At 40.9% G+C, this 25,571-nt stretch overlaps 1 protein-coding gene across 1 annotated transcript in view; it reads left to right on the forward strand.

Moving 5' to 3' along the window:
- Positions 1-25,202, forward strand: part of LOC143933376 (sialic acid-binding Ig-like lectin 13) — a 41,030-nt gene extending 15,828 nt beyond the window's left edge. Inside the window, exons 7-12 of the mRNA XM_077456244.1 lie at positions 8,413-8,667; positions 12,340-12,369; positions 14,448-14,720; positions 17,014-17,107; positions 22,276-22,393; positions 23,100-25,202. Coding sequence (XP_077312370.1) covers positions 8,413-8,667; positions 12,340-12,369; positions 14,448-14,720; positions 17,014-17,107; positions 22,276-22,393; positions 23,100-23,195 — 866 coding nt within the window. The 3' untranslated portion in view covers positions 23,196-25,202. The remainder of the gene's footprint in view (positions 1-8,412; positions 8,668-12,339; positions 12,370-14,447; positions 14,721-17,013; positions 17,108-22,275; positions 22,394-23,099) is intronic.
- The last annotated feature ends 369 nt before the right edge of the window (positions 25,203-25,571 follow it).

Genomic DNA, 25,571 nt, shown 5'->3' on the forward strand with positions numbered 1-25,571 from the left:
GCCCTGTAATTTGTTTAATTCCGGGTAATTTCAGTTATTCCAGATACGTGAGCAGTTAGTGTAGGCTGTATATTGCAAATGTTGTTTAGTCTTATTCCATATTCTATCTATAAGTAGTAGTGTGGGGTATGGGGTCAATGCCCCCAACTCACCTGCCTCTATGCATTCCACCGACAACTGTGTGCGTACAATGTTCCGAATATGATCAGAGGTCTCAGGGTCCAGCCAGCCCATTAGGTGCTGCAACTGAGCCGCCATGATGTAGTAAAATGGGTTAGGGACTACCGGGCAACCCGAGTCCTTCGCTTCCTGTAAGGTCTCCAATTTAATTCTTGGAACCTTCTTCCTCCAGATCAATGTACAAAAAATGGTATTGCATTTTTTAAACACATGGATAGGGATCCAGAGAGGGGCATTGTGGAGTACATATAATAGCTGCGGGTTCCAAATCATTTTTATTAAGTTGCAGCGGCTGACTACGGAAAACGGCAACTTGATCCAGCTAGGCATTTTTTCCTGAAATTGTTTAATCAGTGGGTCTATGTTAAGCTTAATATACTGGTCTAGATTGGGTTGTATAACTATACCCAGGTATGTAAACTTATACACTACCTTAATCTGTTCAGCTACCTGGGGTAGGGGCACCGCAAGTGGATCCAAAGGCATTAGTGTGGATTTGTCCCAATTTATTTTGAACCCAGAGAAGGTCCTGAATGTGTGGATTAAGTCCATAAGTTTTACCAGAGATGTAGATGGGTCCCCAAAAAGAGGAGTGCATCGTCGGCATAAAGTGCCGATTTATCTTCTAGCGCACCCCGCTTAAATCCAATTATTTCTGGGTTCCCCCTTATGGCAGCAGCCAGGGGCTCTATGGCCAGGGCAAATAGTAATGGGGATAGAGGGCAGCCTTACCTAGTACCCCTGTGCAGATCAAAGGATGGAGATAAGGTGGTGTTTATTCTAATACATGCTTTGGGCGCCTTGTATAATAATTTCATCCATGAAAATTATGGTTTCTCCCAGATTAAGCTTTTCTAGCACTCCCCATATGTAGTGGCATCTAGCGAGAGGATAGCTCTTTGTCCCTGGTTATCAGTGGGTATTTGCATATTGAGACATAGGCAGCGGAGATTATTTGCCGTAGACCTGTTTGGTATGAAGCCGGATTGGTCCGGGTGCACTAGTTTAGACACCAACTTTGAGAGTCTAATGGCAATGACTTAGTAAGGAGTTTTAAATCTGTATTCAACAGGGAGATAGGACTATAGATTTTGGGTTTATCAGGCCCTCCTTGGCTTTAAAAGGACCAACACCACCGCCTCATACATAGATCTTGGCAAAGAATCTAAGGAAAACACTGCTGCAAGTGTATGGAGTAAATCCGGTAGGAGTACACCTCCAAATTTTTTGTACATTTCAATTAGTAGGCCATCATTGCCTGGGGCCTTCAAGTTCGGGAATGTGGCCAGCAAAATTTGCAATTCCTCAAGGGTGAGAGGTGCGTTTAAAAATGTCCTATCTGCCTCTTGCAGCTCAGGGAGAATGATAGAGTGCAGGAAATGTGTCAACTCGTCTACAGGGTAAGATACCTTAGAAGAGTATAGATCCTGGAAGAAGGATGTATCTGTGTATCTGTAACCGTCTGTGATGGTGATGTGGCTATACTATGTATCACTTGAGGAGGTTGTTGGGACCTCGCTATCATGGCCAGCATGTGGCCAGATTTCTCACCCTCTTCAAAATATGTTTGAGAGGTAAACAATTGTTTGTTGTCAGCTTGCTGTTGATGTATAGTGCGGTAGAGCTTCTATCCATTGCTGCTCGTGTTCAGGTGTCGGAGATGCCAGAAATACTTCTTCCGCTTTCTACACTGCCTGACTGGCATTCCTGGCCCACTGTCTGCTCCTGTTCTTAATCATATTAATTTCTTTAATGCACATCCCTCTAATAAAGGCTTTCAGGGTGTCCCACACTACACCTGGTGCAGCTGAAGGTTTGTTGGCCTCCAGAAAGTAGTCAATGTTCACTTGCATACTGGCCATGTCAGTGAACAGCTGGATCCAAAATGGGTTCAACTTCCAGTGCACAGGCAGGTTTGCTTTATGGAAATTTAGACTAAGCTGCACCAGGGAGTGGTCGGAGAGGCCCCTGGCCAAATATGTTACTACAGTATCATAGCGGTAAGTCAAGTCATTCCCCAGTGCAAAGTCTACGCTCGATAGAGTGTGTCAGTGAATAGCAGGAGAACTGAGCCTGGATGGGGGATTTACATCACCAATGATCCACCAGTCCGAGTTAATTTATAAATTTAGCTAAGGGCGTACATAGTCTGGGGCCCTGGGGGAGTATTTTTTATGCACATCCAGGGAGATTTTCCGTCGGAATTTCTGACAAACAAAATTTGAGATCGGGATCTCAAATTTTCCGACAACAAAATCCGTTGTCGGAAATTCCGATCGTGTGTGCACAATTCCGACACACAAAATTCTATACATGCTCGGAATCAAGCAGAGCAGTCGCACTGGCTATTGAACATCAATTTTCTCAGCTCGTCGTATGTCACCACGTTCTTGACGTTCAGAATTTCCGACAAGATTTGTGTGACCGTGTGTATGCAATACAAGTTTGAGCCAACATCCGTCGGAAAAAAAACATGGATTTTGTTGTAGAAATGTGCGATCTTGTGTACACGGCATTAGTGTAAAGGGCGGAGGCACATATATATTATCAATAACACAAGCTTGAGATTCCCATAAACCCATCAGAAAAACAAATCTGCCTTCAGAGTCTATATATACATCATGCTTAGTGAATGCAGCAGTTCTGAAAATAGTAGGAGTATCTGGTATGCACAGAGTGGTACTGTATAGGGTATATAGACATATGTAGTAAGTGAGCAGTGTCAATAGTGAGATGGGATTCCTGTAAACAAATGACAGCGGGATACTGTTGTGAGAGGAACGTAAATATGGCAGTCCTCTTTGTAGGATCATGTAGGCCCCTGACATTCCAGGAGAGGATTGTGTCCATCTGCTTTCCCATTGGAGTGAGGGGGGGGGGTTAATGATAGGATTCCAAACCATTTAGGGTCCAGTCCATGAGAAGGGGACCTGACTACCCAGTCCCAAGGGTTACCTGAGCAATCAAGAAGCAGAAGGCACCACATACGTGTCGTCACGTTCAATTCAATCCGGGATATAGAGATGTGAAGCAGGGTCATATAGGAAAGGTACCTGCAGAGACACAGCCCGCCCAACCAGGGCTGAAAAATAACAGTCATAAAAAAGGGAAAAAAATAGTCTGTCAATAACAAAAACAGGCATATTAAGCACAAACTCAACAGAAACCTTCTGTGGGTGCCCCGCAGGGCTATTTGAGGGGTAATAATGAGGGCTAGGACCCCGTGTCTTTAAAGTCAAAGCACAAGGGTTGCTGGTAGTACATGGGGGGTAACAAAGTCATTTGTGTCTCTCCGTGAGCTCCTTCTCTAGCAAGGTGAGGGATAGGAGGTAAAGTATGCAGGTTATGCAGATTTTTAAGCTGGTGCGTGTCCCCGAGCAACTCTCCACAATTGTCTCTCATGGCGATCGAGCCAGTTAGCAACCATGATTTCAAAAAAGTGTACTGATCCATCAGCCACCATGCATAGTTTGGCAGGGTATATAATGGAGTAAATTATTGGGATTGCACGCAGTCTCTTTTTTACTTCTGTAAATTATGCCCTCTGCTTTTGGATAGCAGCCAAGAAACATGGGTATATGGATACTTTAGAGCCTTGTATTTCTATGTCAGCTTTCTGTCTAGCCAGACAGAGAATAATGTCTCTGTCCTTGTAATGTAAAAGCTTCAATAAGAATGGTCTGTCATTGCCCCCTGGTGGTGGTGGTTGGGAAGGCACACTATGGGCTCTTTCTGCTGAGAAAAATGGAGTGAGATTATTCTTTCCAAATGGGTCTGCTAGCCTTGTTTCAATAAAATCAGCCGGATGCTTTCCTTCGTATTTTTCAGGCATACCAACGATGCGGATATTAGATCTTCTCAGCCTGTTCTCCATGTCCTCAACTCTCTCTGCTGTTTAGTCAGTCTTAGCTGATGTTATGTGCACTTCCTGAGTGAGGGGGGAGTAATTCATCCATAGCTCCCAACTGTCCCTGATTTTGAGGGACTGTCCCTGATTTGGAGTAATGTCCCTCTTTCCTCCTCATTTGTCCCTCATTTTGGCCAGATCTATATAGTTGTGTATAAAATGCACTTTTTATATTTCAAAAAGTGTTTGCAAGTGCTAAACCTTTCTTCCAAATTCTAAATTGCTGCATTTTTCAATTTTAAAAGCCAATATAAAGGAATAGTAGTGGTAAAAAAAAAGCACTTGTAGATTTAATTAAACTGTTTTTGTTATTTCCGCTTTAAGGGGGCATGACAAGGGGAGTGTGCTATGCCTACATACCTTCGCTAGTAGGTGTCCCTCATTCCCATCTGAAAATGTTGGGAGGTATGATTCATCCTCAATGGAGCTCACCTGTCCCTCCAAAGCAATGGCCCTCTGATTTTCTGCATGTCCTGCCTAATATACAGTAAGCCTTCCTACATGGTCTTCAACTGATAGTTCAAGTGGAAGTAAACTCCCCTATCATTTTCAGCCAAGGAAGCTGCCATCTTTGCCTCTGTTTAATCTTCAACTGCTATGGTGCTGCACATGTGATTCGTTATGACACCAGCCATTGGATGGTTTGATAGTTTGGTTGAGAGCACAGCCAATGTGCAGTTAGCATTTCCGGCATGCCTTTTTTTTTAACTGTTTAAATCCATGGGTTTACTTCCACTTTCAGTGAGAGATGAACCATAAGTGTGTACAGCGGTGAGAATGTCCTGCAGTGAGGGCTCATTGTGTTCAGTGTCAGACGGGCCAGCTATGTCAGAAGATGGGAGAGGGGAGGATGGAGTACTTACTGCAGTCCCTGAGGCTGTGGGCGCCAATTTCTCTGCCACATGGTGTGTTGAATGTGGAGGCTTCACAGTGGGCACAGTTTTTGTAGTTTTAGCAGTGCTGAATGATTGGGGCTGCTGCCCGGTCTTAGGACTATCCGGATCATGTGCAAATTGGCCCAGTTTGGCTGCATAGGACTCTTTTCCCGCATGCTGCTGGAGCAGGCATCTGCCATTTTGGGCCAGTCTGTTGGCGGTGAAGCGCTCCTCTTTCCTCATGTTCATCCCTGCTTTGGCTGTGTTGCGACCGGGCGTCACTGTAGGGGTGATTCCACAGCAGTGGCGAAGTGTCCTGCCTATTGCGGCAGTATTTTGGGCTCATAACAGGATTTTGTGGGTCAGGATGCTGGAGCTAGTGTGAGACATGTCCTCTCACATGAACATCCAAGCCACACCCCCCAGGCATGATATTTAAAGGAATATTTCATTTTTATTGTTTTACTTTAAGCATTAAAAAAATCACTGCTCCCGAAAAAACGGCCATTCAATAAAAAAAAAAGAAATCGACATTGATACATGTCCATTGATACATGTCCCCTGGAGCAGGACCCGGGTCCCAAAACACTTTTTATGACAAGAACTTGCATATAAGCCTTTAAAATTAGCACTTTTGATTTTTCATGTTAGTATCCCATAGACTTTAACGGTGTTCTGGCGGCTTTCGAATTTGCCCCAAACAACGCATATTGTTCGGCGTTCGCAACATCTGAACAACCAAAGTTCAAGGCATCCAGAAATAATAATCAAAGGTCCAAATTCAATTGAATTCAGAAAAAAATATATAAGGTAACCTTTTCAGTATTTTTTTTAATTAAAAAGCTGACAGACACACATGGAAAAAATTTTTTTTAGTATAATATACACATAACAGTTTTCAATCAAAAATTTTACTTTTTTTATACATACCGTAAAGCTGTGTAATTTTGTATCTCTTCAACCTGTAGGTGGCACTGTGCCTCCCTCTGTGTACAAAGTGTGCAAATAGAGAAAAGGAGAGAGAGAGGCCAATAAAGTTCCAGTGACCACCATGACTGGCTGTCAAAGGGATGAAATGATCAGAAATTATTGATTGGTTCCTTGTCATAAATCTGAGACTTACAGAGCTGCCTCCAAGTTAGAATGGAGTGCCAGTGCCATTTTACAGCTGCAACAAAGAAAAAGATTGTCACAGCATGGAGAGCTATGCCTGAGAACGTTATTCTACAAATAATAAATGTTGTGCATTTATGTTAAGAGGAAATATTTTATTGTCCCAATTTTAAAATGGTTTAGTGTTGCTTTATTGCTAAGAGTGCCTGTGTGGGCTTCTTCCCACACTCCAAAGACATGCTGGTAGGTTAATTGGATCCTGCCTAAACTGCCTCTAGTATGAATGTGAGTTAAGGACCTTAAATTGTAAGCTGCTTGAGGGCAGGGACTGATCTGAATGTACAATATACAGTATCTAGCAAAAGTGTGTACACCTCTCACATTATTGTAAATATTTTATTATATATTTTCATGTGACAACACTGAAGAAATGACACTTTGCATCAATGTAAAGTAGTGAGTGTACAGCTTTTGTAACAGTGTAAATTTACTGTCCCCTCAAACACACAGCCATTAATATCTAAACTGTTGGTAACAAAAGTGAGTACACCCCTAAGTGAAAATGTCCAATTTGGGCCCAAAGTGTCAATATTTTGTGTGGCCACCATTATTTCCAGCACTTCCTTAACCCTCTTGGGCATGGAGGTCACCAGAGCTTCACAGGTTGCCACTGGAGTCCTCTTCCACTCCTCTATGATGACATCACAGAGCTGGTGGATGTTAGAGACCTTGCGCTCCTCCACCTTCCATTTGAGGATGTCCCACAGATGCTCAATAGGGTTTAGCTCTGGAGACATGCTTGGCCAGTCCAATACCTTTACCCTCAGCTTCTTTAGCAAGGCAGTGGTAGTCTTGGAAGTGTTTGTGGTCATTATCATTTTGGAATACTGCCCTGCGGCCCAGTCTCTGAAAAGAGGGGATCATGCTCTGCTTCAGTATGTCACAGTACATGTTGGCATTCATGGTTCCCTCAATGAACTGTATCTTCCTAGTCCTGGCAGCACTCATGCAGCCCCAGACCATGACACTCCCACCACCATGCTTGACTGTAGGCAAGAAACACTTGTCTTTTTACTCCTCACCTGGTTGCCACCACACATGCTTGACGCCATCTGAACCAAATAAGTTTATCTTGGTCTCATCAGACCACAGGACATGGTTCCAGTAATCCATGTCCTTAGCCTGCTTGTCTTCAGCAAACTATTTGTGGGCTTTCTTGTGCATCATCTTTAGAAGAGGCTTCCTTCTGGGACTACAGCCATGCAGACCAATTTGATGCAGTGTGCGGCGTATTGTCTGAGCACTGACAGACTGACCCCCCACCCCTTCAATCTCTGCAGCAATGCTGGTAGCACTCATACGTCTATTTCCCAAAGACAACCTCTGGATATGATGCTGAGCATGTGCACCCAACTTCTTTGGTCGACCATGGCGAGGCCTGTTCTGAGTGGAACCTGTCCTGTTAATCCGATGTATGGTCCTAGCCACCATGCTGCAGCTCAGTTTCAAGGTTCTGGCAATTTTCTTATAGCCTAGGCCATGTTTATGTAGAGCAACATATCTTTTTTTCCAGAACCTTAGAGAGTTCTTTGCCATGAGGTGCCATGTTGAACTTCCAGTGACCACTATGAGAGAGTGAGAATGATAACACCAAATTTAACACACCTGCTCCCCATTCTCTTTTTGAGACCTTGTAATACTAACGAGTCACATGACACCAGGGAGAGAAAATGGCTAATTGGGCCCAATTTGAACATTTTCCCTTAGAGGTGTACTCACTTTTGTTGCCTGCGGTTTAGACATTAATGGCTGTGTGTTGAGTTATTTTGAGGGGACGGCAAATTTGCACTGTTATACAAGCTGTACACTCACTACTTTACATTGTAGACAAGTGTAATTTCTTCAGGGTGGTCACATGAAAAGATATAATAAAATATTTACAAAATGTGAGGGGTGTACTTACTTTTGTGAGATATTGTATATGTAAAGCACGGAGTAAATTGACAGCGCTGTATAAGTACATGAAATAAATAAAAGAGTGATAAACAGTAAAAAGAGCCCCAGCAGAAGGCTGTTTCTTGTCTGGCTTCTCTTCTTGGCATTTACGTTGTATTGAAAGAGAAAGCTACTCACTTCTGCCATCATTTCTCTGCACTGTAGGCTGCAATGTGTTTCTCCAAATTCTCCTCCCTTTGCTATGAACCTCTGTCACAAAGCTAAAGGAGTAACGTGCCCAGTAGTTAAATATTAAATCTTAACAATATCACCAAAATGTTTACAACATTTTGTCTTTTAAAATCCTTTAAAATGTTTTGTTGGGGGTGGGGCTTCTTGTAGATTTGAATGAAAAACCTGTCATTTCGGACCCCGGAATACTGACCGAAGGTAAAAAGGTGACGATAAAATGTACTGCACCAAGAGGATGCCCCAACGCACTAATTACATGGAAGAATCAGACGGGAATATGGAATAATTCAAGAGACCTGACATTTGTCCCGATTCGGAGTCACCATCAAACTTCATTGACCTGTAAGATGACCTTCCCATCATTCGAGAATTATACCCAAAATAAAATCACATTATCTGTTCAGTGTGAGTATAAAATATGCGGTTGGGGAAAAAAAAAACACCACCAATTAAAATTTTGCAAAAGTTTTAAATGAAATGTGCCATCTCACCATTACAGTATATTAAACGCTCATGCCCTGTACACATGACTGGTTTTCCCGTCGGATTAAACTCTGAAGGTTTTTCCGATGGAATTCCGCTGAAACTGTCTTGCGTATACACGATCACACCAAAGTTCGACCGTCAAGAACGCGGTGACGTACAGCACGTACGACGGGACTAGAAAAAGGAAGTTCAATAACCAGTAGCCAATAGCTTCCGTCTTGTACTTGCTTCAGAACATACATCGTTTTTGGTCCGTCGGAACAGCGTACAGACGAGTGGTTTTCCCGATAGGAATTGGTTCTGCTGGAAATATTTAGAACATGTTCTGTTTCTAGGTCTGTCAGAATTTTCGAAAAATAAAGGCATATACACGATCGGAATATATGATGAAAAGCTTCCTTCTGAATTTTTCTAACGGACATTCCGCTCGTGTGTACATGGCATAAGCCTTTTTTTTTTGGTTTGGGCTATAGTAGAACAGGTTCTTTTTTTCCTATGGTTCGAATGAGAGGGCCAGTCCAAAGCGCTAAGCCCCTGTACACACGGTCGGAGATTTCCACAACCAAATCCGTCGGATTTTGCCTGTCGGATTTTGTCCGTTGGATCTTGTCCGAAGCTGTTGCATACACACGGTCGGGCCAAGTTGGCGAAAAATCCGATCTTTCAGAACGTGATGACATAATTTCGTTACAATGGGACTACGTTAAGGCTAGTAGCCAATAGCTTTGATGTAGGAATTTGATCTGAGCATGCGTGGCACTTGGTCCGATGAAAATGCTCTACATATGATCGGATTAGGTCCGTCCGGCCCAGTTGGTCGGGAAATATTTCCAACATGTTGGAAAATTGGGTCGGACGGAGATTCGGACGGAATCAGTCCAATGCATACCACACACAGTCGGATTATCCAACGACACGGTCCGATAAAAAGCAATCCAACAGATTATCCGACCGTGTGTACAAGGGCTAAGAATTTCTATATTTTATTTTTTAATACTGATGTAAATTCATACAAGAAAGCATAAAACAGCCATCATGCTTCAGGGGCTCAAAGTTCTCTCTCTTCTTCAGGGTAGACTAGGACAAATACAAGGGGGGGTAGTAAAAACTGAAGTTCTATGTTGCTCAAATTATATTCAAATTCTATCATTTATATAGGAAACAAAATGTGACCAAAATAATCAGAAAAAATATAAAAAACTATGATATCATAATTGATTCCATTGTTGATAAAACTTTTAAAAACCATTTTCTTTCTTCAAGATTTACTAGAAAACAAATCAATTATAATATAGTGTTTTTTTTTTCATTTCTTTTCTGATTCTCATGGTGTCAATTTTGTTTCATTTATGGATTAATAAATATATGGATAAACACATTTCAATGTGATTTGACTAGCATATAATTTCATATAGTTACATATAATCACCATTGTATTTTTTTCCTAGCCCTGATAAAAGGGGAACTCTTTTAACTCCCAAAATGTATTGCCTATTTTATGCCTTCTTGTATGAATTTAAGGCTGGGCTCACACTAGCGCGAATTGGATGTGGATTTTTTTCCGAAGGATGTTGGCTCAAACTTGTCTTGCATACACACTGTCACACAAATGTTGGCCAAAAATTCAGAACATGAGAACGTGGTGACGTACAAGACGTACGACCAGCCTAGAAAAAAGAAGTTCAATAGCCAGTGCGGCTCATTCTGCTTGAGTCCGAGCATACGTGAACTTTTGTTTGTTGACTTGTGTAGACATGATCGGACTTTCCGACAAGGTTTGTTGTCGGAAAATTGGAAAACCTGCTCTCAAACATTTGTGGGCGGAAATTCTGACAGTAAATCTTCGATGGAGCCTACACACGGTCCGACTTTCCGACAACAAGCTCACATTGAACATTTCCCATAGGAAAGTCCAATCGTGTGTACGCGGCATTAGCTTCTTGCTCTAGTGCTCTCATTGGAACAACACATTCTTTCACGCATCCGAAAGCTTTTGCCACTTTACTCATGCCATTTACATCTGAATATTTGCCATTCAAAGGTCTGGTACCAATCTCTTCATCTTCTTCAGTAGGTTGAACCATCCCCCTTCTTTTATCTCTTGCATATCCCACTGGTGAGATTTCCTGGCAGTAGTCTCTTCCCCTTCTGCTAGTACTGTACATAGATGTTATCCTCTTACCTATTTTTCCAATTTAATACCTTATTTTAAATTACAGTTCCGGCAGTAAAGGGTGACACCATCTTTTTTTTTTTCTGTAATGGCTGTATAGTTTATTAAAATATATCATTTATGTAGGCAGCTTGGCCCTTTTGCTAGTCCACACTTCTTGTAGGTTAGATCAGCGCTTATGATTATTTTAACCACTTGCCGACTGCAGAGGACGGATATCGCTGTTATGGCAGCAGCTAGCTGCCATAACCTCGGTATCCCCGTGTTCGGCTGGCTACAAGATAAAAGTGGTCTCTGCGGCAGATCTGCCACAAGATCACTTTTATCGGCAGCGGGAGTGACCCCCCTCCCGCTGTGCATCAGTGCCCACCGCCGTTTACCGGAGCCATCAGCAGCGGCGGAGGAGATCCGCTCCTCTCGCTGGCTGTGCGTGGAGACGAGTGAGGGAAAGAAGGCCCCCACCCGTCTCCATGACACTGCAGGGCGGAAGAGACGTCAAAACGTCACTTCCGTCCATAGCTCTTAAAGGGACATTTTTTTTAAATATTTTTTTAAATGACAATTTATTTATTTTTATTTTTTTATTGCATTTTAGTGTAAATATGAGATGTGAGGTCTTTTTGAGCCCAGATCTCATATTTAGGAGGTCCTGTCATGCTTTTTTTCTATTACAAGGGATGTTTACATTACTTGTAATAGGAATAAAAGTTACACATTTTTCTTTTTAAAACAGTGTAAAAATAAAAAATAAAAGGTAAAATAATAATCTAAAAAATTATTTTAAATGCACCCCTTCCCGCCGAGTTCGCGGGGAGAAGCGAACGCATACGTGACTTGGGCCCGCATATGAAAACAGTGTTCAAACCAGACATGTGAGATATCGCCACAATCGGTAGAGCGAGAGCAATAATTCTAGCTCTAGACCTCCTCTGTAATTAAAAAAAGTGCAACTAGCAAAAAAAAAACAGTTTTTAACTTGTAAACACTAAATCTAAAAAAGAGGCCTAGTCCTTAAGTGGTTAAACCCCAAATCAAAAGCTTCAAGAGCTATGCTGGCTGAAACATCTTCCAGTACACTTAGATGAGTGTGAAATGCCCAAAGCTCTTTGGTTCCTTCTGTTGGCCCTACATCACTATTTTATCCTACGGTGACATAGGAGCCAGAGAAAGAAATCATAACGTGTAGAGGAGTACCAAGTATCTGACACAAAAGAAAAAAAAATTCACCTACAGTACATGGGAGTTTTTTTTGCAAGCATGTCTTTGGTTTTGGGCTTTAAAATAGTGACTGATTCACTTAAAATTGTGCTATGGTAGCCACAGAATAAGTAGGTTACAAAATACTGATCATCTGATGAAATTGTAAATGTTTTATTCCAATGTGTATTGGTTTACTTTTGTTTCTGCTTATATTACAGATCCACCATCCATCTTTATTACCACATCAGGTATTTCATAAATGCTCTCTAGCTCCCTTGTTACCTCCTCCCATGCTCAACTTCAGGACTTATCCAGAGCCTCTCTCATCCTCTGGAACTCCCTACCCCGGTATATCCGATCAGCTCCTAACCTGTCCACATTTAGGAGATCCCTGAAAACTCACTTATTCAGGGAAGCCTATCCCACACCCACCTAACAACCCCATCAAATCATTCCCCGCATCTATTACCTTTTGTACCACCACCCCTCCCTCTATAATGTAATCTCTACTAGCTGGGCCCTCCTGTATTGAACTGTACTGTAATTGTGCTGTCCCACCTCCACATTGTAAAGCGCTGCGTAAACTGTTGGCGCTATACAAATCGTGAATAATAATAATAATAATAATAATAATAATAATAATAATAATAATGTTATAATTTTTACTCCTTTATATAATTATAAATATGAAATATTAAATTTAAAGAGGGATTCCACTGGAAAAAAAAAATATTAAAAGCCAGCAGCTATAAATACTACAGCTGCTGACTTTTAGTAAATGGACACTCACCTGTCTCAGGGTCCAGCGATGTCGGCAGCCGAGGCTGATCGATCACTCGGCTCTCGGCTGCCGCCGCCACCATTCTCGGTGAGGGAATCAGAAAGTGAAGCGTTGCGGCTTCACTTCCCAGTTCCCTACTGCGTATGCACGAGTCGTGCAGCGCAATGGGAATGGTCCGCGCTGTCTCTGGGACCCGTGTGCGTCCCAGCAGACAGCGCGCCGGGACAGGAAACAGCATAGACTCCCGTGGGAGTCTATGCCTGGAAGTGGGTGCAAATACCTGTCTTAGACAGGTATCTGCACCCCCCTCCCCCCTGAAAGGTGCCAACTGTGACACCGGAGGGGGGGAGGGATCCGATGAGCAGAAGTTCCACTTTAGGGTGGAACCCCGCTTTTATATCTCCTGTAAAGCTAGCATGTTGTGCTCTCAGTTCTTTTTCACATTTTCCAGTGTCTCCTTATCTCCTGTAGCAAAAAGGCAGTTGTCTACAGAGCTCAGGAGCTCAAGCTGTGATCAATGAAGGAGCGTTGGGGGATTATTGAAGAGATAAGAATCAGTGGGATAGAGAGGGGTTCACAGACATGTCAGTCCCTCTTTAACCACTTCAATACCTGCCCATTGTCATATGACCTCTGCACATGGGATCTCTCATTCTGAGCAGGCGTCATATGACGTCCTGGGCTCCCCGGCCTTCTGGGGGGCACGCTCGCACCCCCGCCATGTCACTTGGGACCCCATGTGCATGTCTGCTGGGCAAACGCAATTGCCCATTAACCGAGCAGGACCGTGGATCTGTGTGTGTAAATACACAGATCCACATCCTGTCAGAGGAGAGGAGACCGATCATGTGATCCTAGTACAGAGGAACACCGATCGGTCTCCTCCCCTTGTGAGTCCCCTCCCCCTACAGTTAGAATCATTCCCTAGGACACACAGTTAACCCTTTGATCGCCCCCTAGTGTTAACCCCTTCCCTGCCAGTGACATTTTTACCGTTTTTATAGCATGGATCGCTTTATAAATGCCAATGGTCCCAAAATGGTGTCAAAGGTGTCCGATGTGTCCGCCGCAATATCGCAGTCACGATAAAAATCGCAGATCGCCATTACTAGTAAAAAAAAAAATGCCATAAAACTATCCCCTATTTTGTAGATGCTATAACTTTTGTGCAAACCAATAAATATATGCTTATTGCAATTTTTTTTTACCAAAAATATGTAGAAGAATACATATCGGCCTAAACTGAGGAAAATTATTATTATAATTTTTTTTAATTTGTGATATTTATTATAGCAAAAAGTAAAAAACGTATCACTCTTCTGTTTATAGCGCAAAAAATAGAAACCGCAGAGGTGATCAAGCACCACCAAAAGAAAGCTCTATTTGTAGGGAAAAAATCTAAAAAAATGTATTTGGGTACAGCGTCACATGACCGCGTAATTGTCATTCAAAGTGCCACAGTGCTGAAAATTGCCTTGGGCAGGAAGGGGGTGAAAATACCCTGTATTGAAGTGGTTAATAACTTTTTTTTTTCTTGTCTTACAGAAATACAAAACCACACCAGCACTGACCGCACCACAAATCAGGAAGTGACAGTACAAGAAGGAAGCTCACTGGCTCTGAAATGTATGGTGGACAGTAACCCAGGAGCTCATGTGACCTGGATGAAGGGAGAGAGGAACGTGCTCAATGAGGGCAATGGGAGCGAACTTATGCTCTATCTGAGCAAAATACCAGCCAGTGGGGCAGATAAATATCATTGCTTGGCTCAAAATAATGTTGGGGCCATGAATCAAACCATCAATATCATCGTGCAATGTAAGTTATATGTACTGTTGCAAATAAATAAATTAATGGTGGTAGGATTATAAGGTATCTAATTCCTAAGGTGCTGGGAGCATCATCCCAAATAATATAGAAAGTGATACAGATAACAAATTAAAGGGACTTTAAATATGTCTAGGTCAGTGTTTCTCAACTTCAGTCCTCAAGGCGCCCCAACAGGTCATGTTTTCAGGATTTCCCTCAGATGAAATGGCTGTGGTAATTACTAAGGCAGTGAAACTGATCAAATCACCTGTACAAAATAATGGGAAGCCTGAAAACATGACCTGTTGGGGCACCTTCAGGACTGGAGTTGAGAAACACTTGTCTAGGAAATTATACCAGATATCACTAACATGAACAAAAAAAATCCATAAAAACAATTCTTTTTTTTTATTGTTTACACAAGGTTTAACCACTTGCCGACTGCCGCACGCCGATGTACGTCCCTAATTTGGGGACGGATATAGTTGTTATGGCAGCAGCTAGCAGCCGGCAGGCGGCTACAAGATAAAAGTGGTCTCTGTACCCTCCGCCACTTACCGGAGCCGTCAGGCAGTGGCAGAGGCGATCGCATCTGTCTCCTTGCTTGGTATAGAGATGGAACTCCATACCATAGCAGGGCGGAAGCAACGTCAAAACGTCACTTCCGCAAATACGTCTTAAAGGCACATTTTTTTGTTGTCATTTTTTCAAAATGACACATTTTTCTTTTCTTTTTTTCTCCATTTAAGTTCAAATATGAGATCCGAGGTCTTTTTGACCCCAGATCTCATATTTAAGAGGTCCTGTCATGCTTTTTTCTATTACAAGGGATGTTTACATTCCTTGTAATAGGAATAAAAATGACACAATTTATATATTTTTTTTAAAACAGTGTAAAAATAAAAAATAAAAGGTAAAATAAATAAGAAAAACTCGCTTGCAGAATCAAACGCATACACGAGTAGCGCCCGCCTATGAAAACGGTGTTCAAACCACACACGTGAGATATTGCCACGATCGGTAGAGCGAGAGCAATAATTCTAGCCCTAGACCTCCTCTGTAACGCAAAATATGCATCCGGTAGAATTTTTTAAGTGTCGCTTATGGATATATTTAAGGATAAGAGTTTGTTGCGATTCCACGAGCAGGCACAATTTTGAAGCATGACATTTCACAATATAGAAAAAGAAAATTGGGCTAACTTTACTGTCGTCTTATTTTTTAATTAAAAAAAGTGTTTTTAAAAAAAAAAAAGTATGCTTGTAAGACCGCTGCGCAAATACGGTGTGACAGAAAGTATAGCAAGGACCGCCATTTTATTCTCTAGGGTGTTAGAAAAAAAATGTATAATGTTTGGGGGTTCTAAGTAATTTTTTAGCAATAAAAACGTTTTTTAACTTGTAAACACCAAATCTAAAAAAGAGGCCCGTTCTTAAAGTGGTCAAAAGATGTTGGATCAAACCAGCTCATAATATATAGTTAAAATCACACTCTCATATAGTGCAAATGTAAAGAGTCTGAGTCATAACTCAATTGTATAATTATAATATAGTGTGATTTTTTTTTATACATTTTATATGTTTATTATGATTTTACCATTTCTTATTTATTTTTTGTTTCATACGTGGATTTTTCTCATATGAACTAATACTAGGGGTGTTACATTTGCCCAGGGAAAGGCAACAAGGAAACTACTGAATGCATATTAAAAGCATTATAGGAATTATTTGTTACACTTGCAGAAATGTTGAGACATTTGCACTACAGAACGTGGTTCATAGGAAACCATGTTAAATGGACTGTAGTGCAAAATCTGCAACATGCAAAAAGCACTAAAAATGCATAGATGTGAATCCAGTCTTAGATTAGTTGCTTTTAAAAATCACTGAGGTTGGGTTCACACCTATGCTAATTAGATGTGGATTTCCCCGCATCCAATTCGCATAGCAGAAGAACGTGACTGGCTCCCTATGGAGCCGTTTCACATATCTCCGTTGGAGCTGCGGAGCGCACTGCATAGAAATTCTGTGCGTCTTTGGCTCCGTTTCAGGGCCAAATTCAGATATAGATTCGGCCCTCATATGGGGAACAGAGATGTGCATCGCTCTTCTGCGATCCGGAGCTGGTTCCAGCATGAACACGTCCTTAATGTTTTCTTATACATTAATACTGAATTGGTGTTTTTTTTTTTTCTGCCCTTAGTTCTGCTTTTAATGACTAGTAATTTTTGTATTTAGAATTCAGTAGAATATATAGTGTGGAATTGCTAATTAAATAACTGCATATGTATCTTTTATTGTAGCGAGTAATACCAAGTATTTTGTGATTGCTGGTGTAGTCGGAATCGCTGCCCTCTTGTTGGTTGCTGTAACACTAACGCTTCTGTTGCATAGCAGGTGAGATATTATTATAGGTGGGATATTGACTTTTATTTGGCAAAGAAATTGCTTTAAAGTGATTGTAAATCCCATTCATGAAATCTGACCTGGGCACATATATCTGCAGTGTTTAATTATCTATCTCCAAGTCTCGTGTTTTTTTTTTCTGCTGCTTCATTCATCTGTTATCAGCATGACACAAGAGATAAAAGCAGCTGGATTTTTTTTGTGGTGGGTGCATAGAGATCGATTAGCAGAGAGCTTGTCTAATCACAGTTCAGCTCTGCAAGTTTCTTCATTCCTCTGCCTATGTGAAGGGGGTGTGTACCTTTCCTCCAATCAGCTCACAAACAGTGTAAGCCCAGACTCCCCTCCCACTGCTGAAACAGGAAGAACATTTTCTAATACGATGTGCACTTTATAAATAATGCAGAAAGCTGAAGAAAGCAGATATACATGTAAAATTTATGTAGGGAGATTTGTTTAATCTCTGTGTATCATTTGAGGCTATTCAATTCACTGGGTATAGGAGAGGGTTTACCTCCACTTTAATCAATCAGTAGCTACCTCAAAGAAACATTTGTGTTGAAGTAATGTAACGTTACACTGTTTGTTATTTTACTTTCAATAGATTTTTATTGGATTTTAACAAAGGAAAGAGAATGTAAATTAACGTGGCAAAGTGGTTGCCTTACTAATAGACCCTGAGAAGTAACATTGAGGCAAATAACAATGGGGAGTGTTCTGTCTCAAGGACATATAGCTAAACCTTCTTGTCCCAATAACTTCACATATCATATTTATTTGATCTCAGTTTTATTAGAACAAGCCAGGTGAAACTACAAAATAACAGAAATAGACCTCAATAAGTACAATATTGCATACAAAACAGCATACGTTGCCATAACAACAATATACAATATAGGATCAGATAGTAAAAACATACTTTTTAAGTTCTTTAAGGGGTGATGGCAACGGATTGAGAAAGACATGTTTTGCTTCCTGCAATGTCTTGTAAAAATGGTGACTGGTTCACTTCCTGTGAAAATTCTACCCAGAAGTCCCTGCTTATTGACAACTACCTTAACTACACATAGTAACTCTAAATAAACAGAACAACTGCAGAAATACCAAAAAGGAACGCTAGATGGAGCCTGCACACCACTTAGGATTTTCTTATGTAAATTGCACACTTTACATGTAAATTTAACAACAAAGGTTCAAATAATCAACATAACATCTGATGGACAGAACAGGGAGTAAAAGCTACTACATAATGCACAGAATGTGGACAGGTACAGCTGAATAATCTAATGCCCCGTAGATACGATCTTTCTTTCTGATAACAAAACGGTGGAATTTTGTTTGAAGGGTTTTGGCTCCAACTTGTCTTGCATACACACGGTCACACAAATGTTGGCCAACAATTACGAACATAGCGACGTACTAGACGTACTATGTGGTTTTTCAGCTCTTTGGGCGCCTTCTGCTAATTTTGTGCTAGTAGAAGTTTGGTGAGTGTTGCTTCACGCTTTTCTTTTTGCATTTTTCATTTTGCGTTTTTCAGTTGGTTTCTGAATGGCTGTTCATTAACCAGACATGTCAGAGGAGATAACATGTTATTTATTATTGACCTTGAAGTTATTGCTTTGACATTTTTTTTTTTTTTGGGTTGAATAATGATTTGCTTTTGTATATTTTCTATATTTTTGGATGCATAGAATGCACATTTTGGTTAAGTTCTATTGGCAGATATCATGTCTATTTTTTTTTTTTTTCTTAATGCACAATAAAAAAATTGTGTAGAATAATACTTGGCGATGTGTTTTACTTCAAATGACAGTTTGGGAGTAGGCGGTTACATTTTATAAAATACAATGTAAAATTAACAAGGAACACCGACATAGTTGTATCTTTGTTCTTAAAAACTACAGGATAATGGTGTTGAGGTAACTTGCACAAAAAAAAAAAAAAAAAACATAATAATATTATTGATATCACTTGAAAAAAAAAACTTTGAAAATTTGTTTGCAATAACTCCATCAGTATCACCTGCAAAACCGCTTCATTATTATCCCATTAAAGAAGAAGAGACTTGTTCGCTGCATTTGGAGATTTCATAATTTGCCACGTCATAAATGTTAATTCTCTATTACGAATACTAGTTTACAAGACCAACCGCTTCTGCTTCTGAGCATGCGTGGACTTTTGTCCAACACACTTGTGTACACATGATTGGACAATCCGACAACAAACATTTGTTGGTGGAAAATTTGAGAACCTGCTAGCCAACATTTGTTTGCAGAAAGTCTGACAACAAATGTTCTATGGAGCATATACATGGTCGAACTTTCCGCCAACAAGCTCACATCCAACATTTGTTGTCAGAAATTCCGATCATGTGTACGCGGCATAAGTTGTATATGGATGTAGTTAGGACAAGTTAATAGAGTTCTGGTGAAACCATGCAAGATATTGAGACCCATTAGCTTGAGTTGTGGATAGACATCCTTCAGAGGAGGCAAACATACATTCATAAGAGCCATGAGTATGCACCAGGGATATCACTTCGCCCCTGGCAGGAGCATCTGTAGATTTCCAGTTGAAAACTATTGTTAGTCTGGCTGCAATGAGGATATGGGAGGCAATACATCTTACATAAGGGTGGAAGCTGTCAAGGACTATACCTAGCAATGCGAGTGCAGAAGAGGGTTTTGTGTCTATTTTAATTATGTCAGAGAGTAGTTGATAAGGAGAAGAACCTAGTCTAGTTTTTCTCTCACAGTGTTGGAGGAAAAGGCTCTCAACGTGAAAATGTTTCAAGTACCGAGAATGCCGCCCAGCATGGGACCCCATATGCCATTGAGAGAAGGTATGATGGGAGTGAGACTCCCAGGAGCTACTTTGACCGATACAGGGATTCATCTGGCCCCTTAAGGGCGGTTTGTCCTGTATGCATCGGGAGATGTTGAGGCCCTGGGGATGTTGTGTGGAAAGTGTGAAAGACTGTTGGTGAATCCCTGGCCATTTGTCCATTGTTCTGCCTGTGGGGAGTATTTCTTTAAAGTGGAGCAGTCAATCGTACTACCAAGGGCCTACCGTGTGGACTGGGCCACGGGCGTGACAGCTGAGGATTCAGCCATCTTCGCCCCTTCGGTGAGGTCTTCCACAGCGGTGATACCTGTCGTTGCTGACACCTCTGAAAGACAGTGCAGTTTATTTCATTACTGCTGTGGATGCACAGGGGAAAGATTTAACTTTGCCTGATCCCTGTTTCTACTGGTGAACTATTCCTCAGTCAAGTCTTTGAATTTGCAAAGAGAGTTTCTCTTGGTCTTTATCTTTTTGCATTTTCTGCTGGAACTATAGAACTATGGGGTAGTTAGACAGGGCCAGTTAACCAGAAAAAAAAAAAAACACAGTGTCAAGATTACTTTATTGGACACAGAACCTGTTCTAGGGAAATACTGCACCTCAGCAGCTCATACCACTAGGTGGCATGCTTTGGCGCAATTAGCACTGTTTTATAAAAAAAAAAGTTTTAAGGTTTAGAGGAGAGGGATCCATTGAGATTGGATGGAACCCTGCCTTCTAATAAGTCTGTGTACAGCATGTTGTTTGTATGTTTTTTTTTTTTCTCTTTTAGGATTCACCGAGAAGCATCTATTAAGCTGCCGGAGAATGGGTGGTTTAGGTAGACAAGTTTGGGTGGTTATCTTTATGTATGATAATTCTGTGTCTAAAAAATGTCTTCACACAATACTGGAAAGTTTATTGTTTTCCTTCCCTCTTCCCATTCCTACCCCAACATTCAGGTACTCTAGGTTTATTTTTTGATAGAGCTAGTTTTGTTATCTCTGGGTTTCTTCCTGTCCTTCCCAGACGATGAGGACATCGTCTAAATTGGCAGGGGGAGTGTGTAGCGCCGGCTCCTGAAGAGCACGCCCTATGTGTTTTTCAAATTTAAGGTTACACCTGAACTGCAGTTTGGTTTGGGTACAATTGTCTAAATTGGGACCTCAGCATCAGCCTGACTGGACTATGGGATGTTCAGCCTGGCCAGGCAGGCATGGAACTATGGTCTGGTTGGGTGCTTAAGTTACTCTCTCTCGGAGCCTGCCCAGTGGGAGTGGCGCTCTTGCTGTACTTTCTGGGAGAGGGTATTTAAGATGCGGATATCACGTGGTTTGGAGTTCCGGTCCAGAAGGATGTACTGACTTCATGGTCCTCCTGACCAGCCCCCAGGAAGGCTATGGCCTGGGTTGCGGATTCCTAGCCCGAGGCAAGGAAACTAAAAGAGGATTCTGAGGTGTATGGGTGCCGTCTCCGGTTTGGGAGAGACAGTGATCACGTTATCCAGGAGAGGACTCTTCAGAAGAAGACCACGTATGGGTTGGTTTCTTAGCAAGAGCCTGGAGGAACTGAAGTACCCAAGAGAATCCGCTCTCGTGGATATCGCCAAGCTGGCTGAAAGATTCAGGTATCACACGGGTGTTCTACATGTTTCGTTTTCCTACGTGTTCTACAACAACGTCTGTGGCAGAGACTTATCCTTGTATGTTCTACAATGTCTGTGGCAGAGACTTGTTCCCGAGTAAGCACCTTGTTGGCTGCTAGGCCTTGTGAGAGAGGGACTGTCCAACTTGAGTGAACATCCAGTTGTGAATGGCTATTCTCTGGATGAAGTCAAAGTAAGCAAGTTCAATATTGACTTTGACACTAAGAGTACCTGAACTTCCTTTCCAAACCCTCTGGTCCCATTTTAAGAGACTGTTCATTGTCTACACTTTTGCAAATAAAATCCATTTGAGTGGATCTGTTGTCAGTCTCTCAAGTTACTGGGCCATCTACCACGGGACACCCCGTGAGGAAAAAGAAGGCAACGGTAAGCCCAATCTAACCAGCAGCTCCTTTGGGGGTTAGTGCTACATATATATATATATATATATATATATATATATATACATCAAATGGTCCTACATGGCAACCAAGGCAACCATACTGTGTCCACAGAGATAAAACTGTAAAGAGAAATGCCCAAGTCAACACTTCTCTCACTCCACTCAGGCCATCAACCGCTTGCCCCTTTCATAATACAAAAACATATGCCAATATTGCCATGTCTCGTGAACAGTTTCTTGCATGTCCGTTTTAAACTATTCATTTGTATATTGTTATACTCTTAGGACCAAGAACAATGAGGAAATAAATAAAACCAAGAATCGCATTTCTACAAAGAACCAGTATGAACACCGACTAGACCCTGTGTATGAAAACAACAAATTCGCCAACAATGCTAAAGAGGTGAAGTTAATGTTATTAATGTAAAAAAAAGCTTGCGTTAATGGATGTTTATAAATGTCTTTTAATCATAATTGTTTAAAATCTTAATTTTTAGAAAGCCTATTTCATTTTCATCAAGCAGTTTGATGACTTTCATCAAGCAGTGTGAAGTAGTTTGAAACAATAGTAAATAAAAAGAAAACATGCTCCAGAATATAATAATTGTTAAAGTATTATGTGCAAAAATTTAAAATGAAATAAGTGTAAATGCATAGCAAATGCAATCCAAATAGTGTCCACAGTGCTGTCCAATCTCCAAGGGATTTTCACCCCCAGGAGTATAACAAGAAAAAAGTTTATTCACGGATATAACCCCTGTAGAAATAGACTCACCAAATGGAGATGACTAGTTAACTGAATAGGCTGGTCATACAAGTCCTGTTAATAAATGTGCTACTGGCTTCCTTCCTCCAATGGCTTTGGCTTATATTACCTTCATAAATAGTCATGGCTTGTGGGGGGGGGGTCATAACGTAACAGCATTTATTGAAAGAAAGGGGTATCCATGAAGTAAAATCACTCACTAACACAGTGCTTCACCCATCACTAAGGCTAAAAGGCTCTGTACAATGCTGTACAGGAGGAGCGCACCACTCGTTATAATCAGGATTTGCTTTTAATTTATGAAGGGTATGTTTATATATTTTTTTTCTTTTTATTTTGGTAGCAAACAAAGTACAGTACTGAACCAGAGATCCTTTATATGAATTTTGAAGAGGGGCAAGTTTCTTTGGAAGAAGAGTCTGTTTATGTAAACACATGAGTTTTCCTGAAGATATCTCAAGAATGCTTAGGTGGATAAGCAGTTAAATGTGACCAACTGACCTTCATACATAGGATTCTGTTTTTAGTATCCATCAAATGATACTATCTGCCTGCTAATGCCCTCCACTATTTTTGTCAAAGTAGGGACTTTACTTGTCTTCCACGTTGACAATTGTTAAACCTTTATGGATCTTTCCTTCCAGGTCATAACTTTCATCACCCATTGACAGCATTTGAACTTTGTACAGGCTCTCCTCACTTAACAACCAGGTTCTGTTCTATCGGTCAGGTCGTTATTGGTCATTAAACAAGAAGCTGCAATTAATCAATATTTTAGGGATTCTTAACTACTGTACTGCATTCTGAAAAAAAAATGTTGTTTTAATTTGCATACAAGTACAGCACACAAAAAATATAAAAAACAAAAATCTTGTACTGTACAAGATACAATGATGTACAGTGCCCAAAAAGTAAACATATACAAGTGTCCTTCAAAGGGTGATAGTGCTTCAGGGTCTCATTGAAATTACCAACAGGGTCATCAGTGCCATTGGGAGTTGCAAGGCCATTGGGAGTTGTAGATGAGGGAGAAGACAACAAGGAAATGATAGAACTTGTATGGGTAGCTTGCAAGAAGAATGCTGTTGAGGTGCTCTGCTTTGTAATTTTCTTTTTTCATTTTCTTTTTTTCATCATAAATTTCACAATAACATTGCATAAGTTCCTTCATCTGCTGTACCACTTTAGAGGACATTTTAACATTTGGGTCCATACCCTCTAATTTGGGTCCATACCCTCTAGTAAAGTTGCATTCGCTTTTAAGAACACGCCAGCTAACCTCCTAACTGTGAATTTCTTTTGTACTTCTTCCATTGTTTCCTCCTTTTCTTCCTCTTCCTGTTCTAAGTGCTGCAGTGCTTCCAACTCTATAAAATCTTCATTACTTAACTCTCCGTCAACAAATTGCACAAATCCTTTAATATCTGTCACTTTAACATCTAAGTCAAGCATGTTAGCAAGATGCACACTTTTTTGATTTATAACTTCAACCTATGTTTCATCAAACCCTTTGCTATTGTTCACAAAACGCTGTAAGCATTATTTCCATATACTGTACCCTGCATGCATACACGTTTCTGTCACTCCATCCCAAGCTGATGTAATGTTTTTTATGGAGAGTAAAATGCTGTAAGCTTTGCAAAAATCACAAAGGTTATCTTCATCAATTTCAGTTGCTACTACAGCTTTGGAAAAGGTGTTTTGCAAATAGTAGGCCTTAAATGCTGCTATTGCACCCTGATCCATGAGTTGGAGGATAGTAGTTGTGTTTTTAGGCAGATACACTACCTTCATGCCTGGGTGTAGGTCATTAAGATTCTGGGGGTGGCCTGGGGCATTATCAAGCAGGAGGATAATTTTAAAGGGAACACCCTTTTGCTGACAATAACACTTGACCAAGGGTATGAAACAATTGATGAACCAGTCGTCAAATAAAGATTGTGTCATCCATGCTTTGTTTTTTGCACGATAATACGCAGGCAGTGTGTGCTTGCTAACCTGCTTCACTGCACATGGGTTCCATGAATGATAGATGAAAAGAGGCTTTAACTTGAACCCAGCAACATTTCCACAACAACGTGACCCTGTCTTTAAAAGCCTTAAAAATGGGCATTGTTTTATCTTCTTTGTGTACATAGGCAATTTCTTGCATTTTTTTTCCAAAAAACTTCCAGTTTTATCCACGTTCAATATTTGCTCTGGACAGTAGCCACTTTTTTTGATGATTTCATTACATTCAACCCCACATTTCACTTGCTTCCACATCTGCACTTGCAGCCTCCCCATTGATACTCCGATTATGGAGGTTGAATCTCCCACAAAACCTTTGAAAACCATCCATGGCTTGTTGTAAATGTTCAGTCGATTCCTCTCTTTTTGTATACTTTCAAGTTCTCAAAAATACTGCATGCTTTGGTTTGAATGAATAAAAGACTCATTCTTTTTAGTATTTGCTCGTCATTCCATACCGCCAGCAATTTCTCAATTTCATGAATGAGGCCTTTCTGCTGCTTAGTTATTATGGCTTGATATCCTGTCGATGCTTTTACTATCTAAATAGTAAAATTCTTGTGGACTATCATAAATATATGTGTAGCACTGACCCCCGAAGGAGTTGCTGGTTTGATTTGGGCCTGTGTTCTAGTAACAAAACCCCACTAACTTGCCTCAGCCCCCTTGACACGCTGTGGTGCAATAAAATACAGTACAATATAATATATCACAATATACCTGTATTGTCCTCTCAGGATCCACTGGCTCCACCTGCTGGGTGAAACCAATACTCCACACAACGAGGTACAAAGTATATTTTACT

Source organism: Lithobates pipiens, unplaced genomic scaffold (genome assembly GCF_037356315.1).
Source record: "Lithobates pipiens isolate NorthernLeopardFrog02 unplaced genomic scaffold, aLitPip1_a1.2 Scaffold_27, whole genome shotgun sequence".
NCBI classification, from domain to species: domain Eukaryota; kingdom Metazoa; phylum Chordata; class Amphibia; order Anura; family Ranidae; genus Lithobates; species Lithobates pipiens.